We start from the raw sequence: 12943 nt of genomic DNA, 5'->3' as shown, positions 1-12943 counted from the left end.
CAGGACTGAACTCCCCTTCATTACAAACATCTTGCAGTTTACGCTGATAGCGTAACAAAGACGTAACGAAGTCGTCTGGGTGAGTAAGCTCAAGCTGCCCACTGGCAAGAGCACCCCCCACAGTCACAAAATACGACGGTCACATAATGTGGTGTTACACCTGACCTCTTCGCGCTCAGGGCTTTACAGAGCTTAATTAGCGTGACACACTTGGCTGTGTGATGACCCACCGCCTGCTTGGTAGAAGCAGCAGATTATGTCCTGACGACGCTCTTCTCCAAAGGCACAACATCCATTAGATCAGACCACATCAGGTTTTCTTTACCTGTTTACGCATACAACAGGAAGGGGACCCGACTGCCAGTGGGTTATGACTGTGGATGGGGATATGGCAGGGTTTATCCCTCAGAAGGAGATCGTGTATAACGGCCTGCTGCCGTACTCCGACCGGTTGGACAGGGAGGCCACGGAGCTGTTGGCGGAAATCAAAGCGAACCTGTCTAGAGCTGTCCTCCTCAGAGAGCTGTGGCCCGGGGTCACTTTCTGGTCCAATAAACTCTTCTCGTAAGTGTTGAAGCCAGGTTATCGTCCGGATAGAACCAAACTCAGAATTAGGCTACTCACTTATGATTCATAATAATGGTCTATAACCTAGGCCTATAGCCGGTTATTTAGACTCTAAGGTTAAGGTCATTGTGAGGCTGTTTTCTCTGGAAAGGGTCAAACAACAACTATACTAATAAGCTTAATAAATGTGCAATGATATCTATTACATGTCAAATATTTTTTATTTGGATTGTGCAGTGTGTCAGGATTTCCTGACTGAATAGTCAGTATTCTCCTTATTAGGTCTTCAAGAATCTATTGCACTTTAGAATATGGTGCCAAAATGTTAGCATCATAGGAGTACTTAAAGAGGATCAGGTCATCATGTAACTTCAAATAACGACTGGAGTTTTAATTCACTCAGTCCACTTGGCATCAGCTCAGATTCAATGAGGGTAGTCAAGGGTTCACGTTGAGACATCGTGCCTCTAAAGCGGTTTACCTACTGTACCGCGGATATGGGTCAGCCGCAGGAAGCAGGAAGTGATCAGCTGCTCACCAGTGCTCCTAACCTCCACCCTCAGGTTTCTGAAGCTGTACGGCCGCAGGTTCAGTAAAGAGGACCACATTCTCTTCATCAAGCTGCTCTATGAGTTGGTCACGCTGCCGAACCTGGAGCCTCACATGATGCAGAGCTACGCCAAGCTGCTCATTCAGCTTCTCAAGTGGGTGCGACACAAACACACAGACATACACAAATGCATAAGGGATATCTGAGCTCCTCGCCCTCGGGGCACGAGGTGAGGAGCTCAGACACCTGGATGGAGCTTGGAGTACTGCGGCTCCTTTGCATTAATGGAAGAAGCCAGTTGAGGAGGTTCAAACATCTGATCTGGACGCCTCCTTGCGGACCTCTGGGGCAAACCCACATCATGAGGGATTATAAATCCCTTCTGGCCTGGGAATGCCTCGGGATCCCCCAGGAGAAGCTGGGGTTTGTGGCTTTGTGGATGGATGGATAGATAGATGGATAGGTTATACCATGTGGTACAGCAAAGTAAACATAAGACAGGATATTTTATAGCAACCAGAATGTTTGATCTTTGAAAGCATCACTGTAAGCATCCCTGTGCTGTAAATGGTATGCTGATGTCCCATGGCATGTTCAAGTGGATTTCTTTCTTACCACTCTGCCATTTGGATAATTGTTGTGGAGTGAAATGTACAATATTTCCAAATAAAATGTATTTGTCTTGTAAAAGTTTAAGGTAGCAGAAAATGGAAATACCTTAGCAAAATAAAATGACCTCTAAATAGGACAGTTATGTAAGAGTTCATAAGTAAATGTACTTAGTTATACGCCGACACAAAGTAAGTAAAAATGACAGTAAAGTATGTTGGCCCTACTAGTACATGTATTACTCTTTAAGCTCTGACCTACATGGTAACTCCCTGCTTTTCTCCCTCAAATCAGATCAGTCACTACTCCAGTGACTGCAGGATATTCTCCAAGATACTCACATTCATCACTTCCCATAGGTCTCCACAATTTCCACATCCATCCCAAAACATCTTAATGTAGATGTCATTCATCTGAGTGTTTTCCATTAGATGAACAGAAAAATATCTAAACTAACCACATATTAAGTGCCAGGTCTCACAGTTGAGTGATGAATTTCATACTCAACATCAGACATCGGGTCTCAATTGGATTCTTCTTTTTTTTCCATTCCTCTCACATTTCAATGTAATTTCCCCGATTGTCTCTTCCTTCCTTCACTTTCTGAATCTCCCCAATGAGAGCTGTTGAGATAAATGAGGAGATGACACGAGGAATGTGTGGCTTTGCAAGCTGAGCATATTATTCAGTGCAGGTACTCTCAAGAGGCTTTCTGTGGGGTTTATTCATATACGTGTTGTGATTTTTACAAAGAACTAAGTAATAGAGTACACAGAAAGCAACATGGATGTTTCTCAGGAAGGTTAAACAATGAGTTGCTCTGCTTTAAAGCTTTTAATAAAGTACTCATCAGTTAGTGTGCAACTAAAAAGCTTAACAAGGTGTTTGAAAAATCAAGAATCCGTAAAAATGTGCTTTACTTTCAGACCTTAAACCACTTCACTCTCTGTATGAAGCCCCTTATTAAAGGGTTAAACTGTAATTTCTACCAGCTGAGTCTACACCTGCAAATTACTAATGTCTGCAGCTGTCAGTCTAGTTATGCTTAATTGAATACAAAGAATCACAGAGCTGTGTTTGCAGACATGTCTGGAAGTTGGCAGTCATGTTGAGTGCAGCCTGTGAGGTAGTGACTCAATTCTCCCACGATTACAGACTCTTTCAGACACCCTGTAGTTTCTCTCTTCCATCTAACAGTATTACCATCATTTGGTCTTGACAGTTTATTTTCTAGAGGTGTAAATATCAAATGAATCTGACTGAAGCCTTTCACAATTGTTATCAACAGACCAGGCATTCAATAATGGGCTTCTTTTTCCTCAAACAGGAAGAAGGAACTGCTGTCAAGGGATGACCTACAGTTGCCGTGGCGACCCCTTTATGATTTGTATGACAGGGTCATCTACTCCAAAAATGAGCACCTTGGACTCATCTGGTTCCCCAGGTATGACAGTGTACCTTTACATTGACCTGTTGGGACAAGTTGACACTGTTTTTACTGTACTTCCTATCAATTTACCTGTTTCATATGGTTACTGCCAATATAAACCTTATCTTAAGAAGATATCTGCATTAAAGTAAAAATTTGACATTTTTGGGAGTGCCACTCATGTATGTATGGTAAAGAACCTGGCCCCAGCAGGTAGCTAACTTAGCTTAGCATAAACATTGACAACAATAAGCTGGGCTCTGTCCAAAGATTTAAAAAAATAAAAACAATTTACTCATGTTTAATACTTATTCGTAAAGACGGTGGTATCACTATTCACATTTAACTTTCAGCAAGAAAGCAACTAGGTCTGTTATTCACGTTAGTATACCTCTATTGCAATTCTGGTCCAAACCCAAAAGTTAATCTCTTCCCTGTCACAGGGGTGAGTGTGAGGCAGCAAAGGAAGGACCCAAACACAGACAGTCAAGGACAATTCAATGATTTATTGACACAAGGGAAGATTCAGAAGCTTAAAACTGATAATCCACAGGTAGCCAGAAAGAATCAGCCAGGCAGAGACAGGTTGCAAGGTTCAGATAAGGATTCCAGGTTGGAGAGTACAACAGTAGTCCCGCACATACTGTAGCACATTGACAAACTGGAAAACAGGGCTGGTGTATGTACTCCAGGGCTAATGAGGGAAATTGGAAACAGGTGAGACGGTGAATGAGAGTAAGGTCAAGGACTGACGGGGTGGACAAGTAGTGATAGCAGGTCTGGAAAGATGGAGGCCTGGGGGAAGTGAGCAGGGGCTGGAGAAAGGGACAGAGAGCCAGGCCAGGCAAAACAAACACTGCTAGACACTTTTCTAAAGAATTTAGAGAGTGAAGATGTCAAATAGTACTCAAATGATTAGTCTTCACAGGATTAGTCGATTGACAGAAAATTAACCCTGCAAATCTTGATTATTGAGTTTTTAACCAAGTCGCAGTGGAGCAGCTCAGTGGCCACCTCCATTAAATAAATAATAGTTAAGAATAGTCACTTATCAAGAAAAGAATATAAATTGATCTCAACTTGTTGTGTTTTGGACTGATGATCAGACAAAACAAACAAATGTAGATAAAGCCTTTGCCTTTCATCACCACGATTTTTGTATATTTTATTGACTAAAAGATTAGTTGAAAAATTAGTTGAATGTTGTTGTTTTTTTTATCCTTGGGGGACATGGGGAGCTCATAGGATAATAAAAGCAGAATTCCTTCACAAAACACGCACTCACACACCTCCTTTCTCTGCTTGTTTGCAGCTCAGTGGACCACATCTTGAAGGCTTTGATCAAAAGCTGCAGACTGTAAGTCTCATTCTCTGTGATCATGTAATGTGTGCACTGGATAATGCATCGCTTTGATCTCCAGTTGAGCTGTGTGCTGTAGATCAATGTGTGTATTTGTATCTACAGTCTGTCTTTGCTTGTTTACATCTATTTGTGCTCATGTCAGTCCTTGCTGTCCTGTGTGTGTGTGTGTGTGTGTGTGTGTGGGGGAGAATTCTCCAGGTATTTCCCCTTGTCATCAACCAAGGAGATGCTGGATGAGTGGCGCCCCCTGCTGTGTGTGTTTGACATTATCATGCAGAAAGCCATCAGCAACATGGAGCTGTTCCTGCCCACCATCATGCCTCCGGAGGAACACAGCCAGAGCTTCCAGTGAGTACACCCTGCTACGTCTTGCTACGTCCTGCTACGCCCTGCTGGGGCTTGTAACGCCCTCCCGTGCCCTGCTATGCCATGAACTACTAAAACTACTGTTTCTAGTCACTGTTCCATTATTCTTTATTGTGACTGTTATTGCCACTATTCATTACACCCCCAACCGGCACCGTCAGACACCACCTACAACCGCCTGGATCCTAAAAGGGAGTTTTTACTCACCACTGTCGCAGTAGTTGCTTGCTCTTTGGGGAATTACTAGAATTTTTGGGTCCTTGTAAATTATAAATCGTAGTCTAGACCTACTTTATCTGTAAAGTGTCTTGAGATAACTGTTATTATGATTTATAATATCAATACAATTGAATTGAATTGAATTGAATTCAATGGAATTAATAACTCTGTTTAGAAACAGGATTACACGCCAAGTGCAGTTTCTCTTGGCCAGAAGTAAAGCAAAAGGGTTTATAAAGTTTCAAAAGCACACTTTGTTTATTCATAGAACAATATCTGCCAGTAGAAAAAAGGTAGTATATGTGGCATTGTTTGTGTGCCATTTTTGGTCCTGATATGGAAACGTAACTTGTTGTTATATATTAATTATTTTTAAGTTTTTTTGATTGGGTCTTGTGTTAATACATGTCATGTATAACCCCATTTTTGTACACTGTAAGCGTTTACACGTTTGCACCTGAGAGTTAAATAAATAAGGTTATTTTTGCGTTAGCAGTGCTTTCCACTCTCCTTGTTTTTGCTAATGTTTTGCTGCCTTAGACACACTTTGCCCCTCTCTCTCTCCACCCTTGATGGTGGTGTTCCAGCTCTAGTGCCTCTTCACAGTGTTCACCACATTCTTCAGTGTATTTGCTCTTTCGCGAGCTATTTGTCTGGATTTATTCTTGGATTCTTAAGCAGTTTCCTGCACAGTTTCCACAATACATCATCCTTCATGGTCTATATTTCTGTTTCTCCTCCAGAATCAACAAGGGAGTGTGTGAGTTCATATTTTGGTGAATTGGAGATAGATGAGGGAATTTAGCTTCAGGTGTGTGTTGATAAAACAGTGTTTTTATGTTTGTTTTCAGGTTGTGGTTTGATGAATTAATGACTCTTTGGATGTCAGTGCAAAATCAGCCAAGCTGGGAAGGGGTGAGACATGCACACACACATAAATGCCCAATATCTATGGTACTTTCTGAGCAATTTTAAAATTATTGCTCAGAAAATAATTGTTGAAGTTGTATGCCACAGCAAAATTAAATGAAAACACCAAGTGGTGGATTTTTAAAAACATGTTCAAGCAGTGAATCACGTAGCTTTCCAATTTCTTAAATATGTATAGAGTAATTTGGAATTCCTTACGACAATGATTGAAAGTATTGGCGGTCTCCACTCGGCAAGCAGATACGATTTTCCTGGCTGTGCATACCTCCCATCTTGAACATCTCTTTTTTTTTTAAGTAGCTATATTTAACTCTTGGAACAACGGCCTTCACTTCTGGGAATGTTCTCTGTACTCGCAGATTGACTAATGTTTTTTTGCAGCACCTAGTGAATCTGTTTGCTCGCCTAGCCAACGACGACATCGGCTACGTGGATTGGACCCCCTATATTCCCACTGTGAGTCCTTTCAATTTAGTTAAGTTTAGTTTCTTTGTTTCACAGAACATAAAAACAAAATACAGTGAAGAAATACAAAAACAACATGTGAGTGTGTGGTAGAAAGAACAAACCTTAATGTAGACATACAAAATCAAAAATGCAAATACTGTTACTGTATTTTATTTGGGACTGCTGGGCCTTGTGAGTGAGTTGAAACTCTACACTGTCTGTGTGTAGATCTTCACCAGGATCCTGCGCAGTCTGAACCTCCCAGTTGGGGTCAGTCATATGGTGGCACCACGTTATCTCACCAACTCCTATGACATCGGACACTTGGTGCTGTGGATCACAGCCCTTCTGGTAAACACTTTGCATACTTTTTCTCTTAAAAATACATTGGAAGAAAAAATCTATATACAGTATATATTTCACTGCTGCTTAATTATAGCTATTACCTGATTTGAATCCCTGCAGGGAGGACCAGGAAACCCTGCTCAGAAGGAGCTGACCTGCCTCTTCAACAGCATTGCCTCCTTCTACCATCCCTCCAATCATGGTCGCTGGCAGGTAAGTCTCTCTGTCACTCACACACACACATGCATACACTCTGAGCGACTTGGGAGCACATTTTCAGCTGTGGGCTGTCACACTCCTTTGATTCATTATCTGTCATTCAGGACTTAGCCGGCTCTCTTCCCAATAACAAAAAAATAATGAAATGCACAACTGCCGGAGAAAGGAGCGATATCACATATCTGTTTGTAGCAGACTGTGCAAATGTGTCTCTGGATGATGTTGAATTTGTGTGCCCCTGCAGGTTCGACTGATGCGGCTGCTTCAGCGTCTCCCTGCGAGTGTTGTCCGCCGTGTGCACCGGGAACGTCACGCAGTCCCGAGCTGGATCACGCTGGTTCCTGAGTCTCAGAGGCTGACTGATGAAGACTTGCAGGAGTTTACCCGCAGCCTCACGGGAGCAACCCTGCAGGCCATGTTCAGGTATTGCACTTTGGTAGATGTTAGCCATAGTATTAACTGTAACCTGTCTTTCTTTATGTAAACTTGCATAGTTGCACCTGTGTTTGTCAACACCTAGGATACCTTTTACTATAAGGATTATAACATATGTACATGCATACATCCAGACATATAAATACACATATGGTATGCACTATACATATCAATACAAATATCTGTTGTAAGCATAAGATAAGATAACCAGTGACCCCAAACTTTGATTTAAGCTTTGTGTGTACAGGTATTACAAATAAAATAGTCAGCATTGTACTTTCCGAGTAAGATGTACTAAGTGGTAAGAAGATAAAAAGGCATTAAGAGGACACATGAGGCCTTAAAACAAGAACAAAGAACAAATATAGCAACATATATTAATTTAACATAGTGGAAAATTAGTAGTGAAAAAGTAAAATCCCAATAATTGAATCAAACAAAAGAGAGAGATTAAGAGAAACCCAAAAAATAAGTAGAAGCCAGTCTGTAAAAATAGGTTGTAGATGACATTTAAAAACAAAGACAAGCCGTCCTTGTGCTAAGTGGGAAGGCCGACCGAAAGTATTTTAGCTCGGGCAGGAATAGACACTAGGTGTAATTGTGGAGGGAGGTGTGAGCATGCACAGTCACAGCCGGTGGTCTTGTTAATGCATGTTTAATGACAAAGATTTTTCTAGACCTCTATCTTTTGAGCCAAACTTTTGCCTCCCAAATAGATTATGACTGCCTATATTTCTTTTTTTATACCTCCCACTTATTGGTTTTATCTCAACCACAATGTCCTTTTTCCACCAATTATCACAGCTACCAAAATCCTCCCGTTAATTTGGTGATCAGCTAGGTTACGTTTGGTTGAAAACTGACGGTTTAGAGATATCTTGCTTGTATATAACCATTATTTCAACAGCATTTCAATGACTGTTTTAGTGTGTGGGTAGGAGCCGTTTTATATTAAAATACAGAATTTAAAATGTAGTTTAAACAACAGTTATATCTAACCTCAACGTCATAAATAACTTTACTTTTCAGCTAAATGAAGCCCAGTTTTTAGCAATTTTGACCTACAAATCACAGAATCATTATTCACTGGGTTGCTGCCATGTAAACATGCCATTTGAATCATTGCCAGTCAGTTATCTAACAAGTCCAAATCCTGCTGTCTTAATAGCGAACACTGCAGCAACAACAAGCCTAATCTGGACAAAGACAGGTCATCTGTGATTTTGTGTGCGTGTGTGTGTGTGTGTGTGTGTGTGTTTGTGTGTGTGTGTTGTTGACGCTGTACTTTATGTTGTCCATCTGCCCCCGTGTGGTGATGTGCAGTAAAACCGGCAGTACGGATGCCGCCTTTGCTCTTCAGAACCTGGCTCTCCTCACACCAGAACTCGCCATACCACCTGTACTTGAAAAGTAAGTTTGTGTGAGATATCTGCCATTGACCATGTCGATGTACTGTCAAAAACAAGTATTTACCTCCTCGTATCTTGGGTATAACAGAACATATGCAGCGATGGCAACCCTGACAGAGCCCCACACCCTCACCGCCACTCTCAGCTGCATGATAGGGATGGCTCGCAGCTTGGTTTCCCCAAACAACCACTACCCAGAAGGCCGTGGGCACGTGCTCCCACTGCTCATGGGCTCTCTGCCTGGGGTGGACCCTAATGACTTCAGCAAGTGCATGGTGAGTAATGGATGTGTTGATTAGTAATGAAGAAGAATTGTTAGACAAGTAGACAATACAGCACTTGCTGTTAAAATTCCACTCTCATGTACTCTGGTCTATCCTATTAATTATTCCTGAAAGTGGAATGAATATCTCAGTTTGAAGAACTCGCAATTACAGAGGCTCAATCCTCTGTTTCTGCTTGGATTGTAAAAGGGATTGCTTTTCTTTCTTTGTGTGCTCATTGTCTAGACTACATTAATCACACCAGAATGAATTGATATATTTGAAAAACGGTATTCCGCCAACATCTGGTAGGTCATTTGACTTAGGCCTTGATCACGTCCGATGATGTAAATTGATCTATTTCCCATTGTGTGGCTCCATCCAGATAACGTTCCAGTTCATTGCTACCTTCACCACTCTGGTGCCTTTAGTGGATTGCTCGTCTGCTCCTTCTCAACACAGCGATCTCACAGAGGTACACACGCAACTTACATCAACAATTTAGTCAAAAAAAGAGATTAAATAAACATAATATCTACAAAAGTTTGAGCAAAAGTCTTGAAGCATTGGCATCAATTATTTAAAAGACCTTTTCTTTTTTTCTTTGAGGAATAGTTTGACATTTTGGGAAATTTAGAAGAGTGACACCACTGTCATGAAAATGCAGCTGCTTAGCTTAGCGTAGCACAAAGACTGAACACGGGGGGAAACAGCTATTGGCTTTATCCAAAGTTAACATAATATTCATCAACAGAACCTCAAAAACTTACTAATTAACTTACTAAAGTCTAAAAATGACAAGCTGTGGTATTACAGAGGACTAGTCACTTCCTGGAGCCTTGTCGTCACTGTGGTTGCCAGGCTAGCTGTTTCCCTCGTTGTTTAAGGCTTTAGTCTTAGCTCTTGATTCATATTTAGTGTAAAACATAACAGAGTGGTATCAATTTTCTCATCTAACTCTTAGAAAGAGTGAGTGAGTGAAGAGAACCCCCACCAAACAATTCTTACCACGTCTTAACCATTTGCATAGAAAGAGCTTGCATACAGCGTCATATTATATGAATGCACTAACCAATTGTTTCTATTTCTGCCTGTTAGATTGAGAAAAATCTCTGTTTTGCTTCAGCTGAGTTTGAAGACTTCGTTCTCCAATTTCTGGACAGGTAGAGACAAACTATCATTCAAACTGTCACTTAGTAAAGCCTCGTTGTCAACGTCTTGAGTATAAATGTATCTCTTTCTGTTTGAAATGTACCATTCTGCATGGCTGGCTCTACAGCCTTTTTGGTTTTGAAAATTAAAAAAATGCTTTTGACATTTTCATCGCTGACAAGTGTTCAAGTGTTTGCTTGGGTATGTGTGCGTATGCGCAGGTGTTTCGCTCTGATAGACAGCAGCACCCTGGAACAGACAAGAGACGAGATGGAGACGGATACTCAGACTCAACTGGAGAGCCTGGTGGAGCTGGGCCTGTCCTCAACTGTTAGCACCATACTAACACAATGCTCGACCGAAATATACAAGGTTGTACACTCACACACACACACACACACACACACACACACACACACACAAAATACTATCTATTAATTTCATTGATTAAGTAAATAACCTTTTTAATACAGATCGCTAATCTTAAAGGCCCCATAAACTAATTTCGTAGAGCTTCTTACTATTCGCAACACATAAATACAACAATTTCTGCCAAAGTTGGAACAGTTCTGGTTGTTTTACTTGAGAGACTTCTGTATTTGTGTTTTTGTCTTTGCCTTTCTCACCCATTTGAGGTGAGCGGGCCACAGTTAGAAAAAGATTATTTCACTTGCACTGTGCACCAATCACAATTTAGCAATTGTCATCACATTTTGATTGGGGACGAAACTTTTTAATGTTGCCAATCAAGTCTGATCTAGACACACCCACACAGTCCTGATGAAGTAGTGTAGCTTTCAAGTTTTCAAATGTTATAATTACATAAATAATTAAAATGTTTTACAAACTTTTTTTGGGTCATGAATAATCAATGTTAATAGAAAAGAAAAATAATTAAGTTTTGAAACCATGTATTTGTATTTAGAGAGGATGCAGGTGCATGGCAAGCCTTGACATTCAATGTTCTTTGTTGTTGCGTTTCTTTAGTTTTAAACTTTTGTTTTTTTAAACTACTGCAGGCTAAATAAAGCTATAAATCTATTGGATTGTTAAAAAGAAATAATAAAAAATAAAGTAAATAAAAGTTTCATGTGAAAGAATTTCACTCTTTTCTTTAAAGAAACTATTGATTAGTGTGAAGTCCCTTCCGTTATTCAAACTGCAAAGATAATTTCTGTTTTAATTTCTGTCTTGGTGTTTGACGGTATGGGTTTTACTCGGTGTGTTCTGAGTGACAGTGTGCGTTGTCTCGGTGAGGATTGTTCAGTGTTTGCTGCACTGAGCCTATTTTTAGACGTGTGTTACGAGTTGTGTTGCTGGAATGAGTTTTGCAGGTGATGTGAACTGTTTAGCTCTGGTAACTGTTGGTAATGCAGACTGTAGTTAGAGTTTTTCACATGTGATTTCAGTTGTGACCACTGTCGTTTAGCAAAAAAGAAAAATCATCTGATTTTCCTAAACTTTGCATTTGTGTTAGATGGCGTTGGACAAGGTTTTTAACTTTGCTACCTCCAACATCTTTGAGACGTGTGTGTCAGGCAGGATGGTGGCTGACATGTGCAGAGCTGTTGCAAAGGTATGTGGTAATCAGCTTTTTAATCCATATTGTTTTGGCTCATATACTATAATAATACTAACTAACTTACTAACTACAGTAATTAACCATACTGTAGGTGTGAGCATTTCACTCAGTTGAACACAGAAGAAAGATTTTAGTTTTTTTTGTGTCAAATGTTGTTGTTTATATGTTGAAGATTTTGATTTAGTTGCAGGAAAATACAACCGTATAAAGACATGTATCATGCAAAATATATTTTTTTACCTCCACCTACATGTTATACTGTAGTTACAGGGTTATTTAATTCATTTTCAGTGGTTATGTTATTTTATTTTGGTAAATTTTGGGTATCAATTTTTGCATGCTTGTGCTTCTGCTTGGACATCTAAATGTGTGCGTGTCTGTTTGCAGTGTCATCCCGCTGAGTCTCTCCGTCTGTTCGTCCCTCATTGCTGCAGCATCATTTTCCACATTACTGACAGTCAGTACCACACTGTGCTTGTGTGTGTGTGTGTGTGTGTGTGTGTGTATGTGTGTGTGAATAGCATGATGAGGTACAGTGAAGATGTTTTAACACATTGTCAGATCTCAGAACTAAGAGATCTTATTAAGCACAGTGGGAAGTCATTAGAGCATTCTACAGCAAACAAACACGTGTTTGTTAATCAGTAAAAACTGTTTGTTAAAGGTCCCATGGCATGAAAATGTCACTTTATGAGTTTTTTTTAACATTAATTTGAGTTCCCCCAGCCTGCCTACGATCCCCCAGAGGCTAGAAATGGCGATGGGTGTAAACCGAGTCCTGGGTTTCCTGCTCTGCCTTTGAGAAAATAAAAGCTCAGATGGGCCAATCTGTAATGTTACCCTTATGAGCTCATAAGAGGAAATGTTACCTCCCCTTTCTCTGCTTTGCCCGCCCAGAGAATTTGGCCTGCCCCTGAGAAAGAGACTCAACAGCATTTAGAGCTACAGACACAGAAATGGCGCAACCTAAGGAAAGCTCATTGTGGGACTGGCTCTAGTGGCTGTAATTCTGCACCAAGGCTGAATTTCAGGAAAGAGCTTTCAGAAATGGTTTTAGG

General features: G+C 40.6%; 1 protein-coding gene across 1 annotated transcript in view; it reads left to right on the top strand.

Annotated features, from left to right (window-relative positions):
- The first annotated feature begins 220 nt into the window (after positions 1-220).
- Positions 221-12943, top strand: part of psme4b (proteasome activator subunit 4b) — a 30607-nt gene continuing 17884 nt past the window's right edge. The window contains exons 1-17 of the mRNA XM_034860514.1: positions 221-564; positions 1131-1271; positions 3054-3170; positions 4468-4512; positions 4717-4866; positions 5955-6018; positions 6415-6489; positions 6709-6831; positions 6946-7038; positions 7289-7467; positions 8803-8889; positions 8977-9163; positions 9537-9626; positions 10250-10314; positions 10525-10675; positions 11781-11879; positions 12273-12342. Coding sequence (XP_034716405.1) covers positions 371-564; positions 1131-1271; positions 3054-3170; positions 4468-4512; positions 4717-4866; positions 5955-6018; positions 6415-6489; positions 6709-6831; positions 6946-7038; positions 7289-7467; positions 8803-8889; positions 8977-9163; positions 9537-9626; positions 10250-10314; positions 10525-10675; positions 11781-11879; positions 12273-12342 — 1930 coding nt within the window. The 5' untranslated portion in view covers positions 221-370. The remainder of the gene's footprint in view (positions 565-1130; positions 1272-3053; positions 3171-4467; positions 4513-4716; positions 4867-5954; positions 6019-6414; positions 6490-6708; positions 6832-6945; positions 7039-7288; positions 7468-8802; positions 8890-8976; positions 9164-9536; positions 9627-10249; positions 10315-10524; positions 10676-11780; positions 11880-12272; positions 12343-12943) is intronic.

The sequence above is a fragment of the Etheostoma cragini genome, chromosome 21 (genome assembly GCF_013103735.1).
Source record: "Etheostoma cragini isolate CJK2018 chromosome 21, CSU_Ecrag_1.0, whole genome shotgun sequence".
Lineage (NCBI taxonomy): Eukaryota > Metazoa > Chordata > Actinopteri > Perciformes > Percidae > Etheostoma > Etheostoma cragini.
This window is presented reverse-complemented; position numbering and strand designations above follow the sequence as displayed.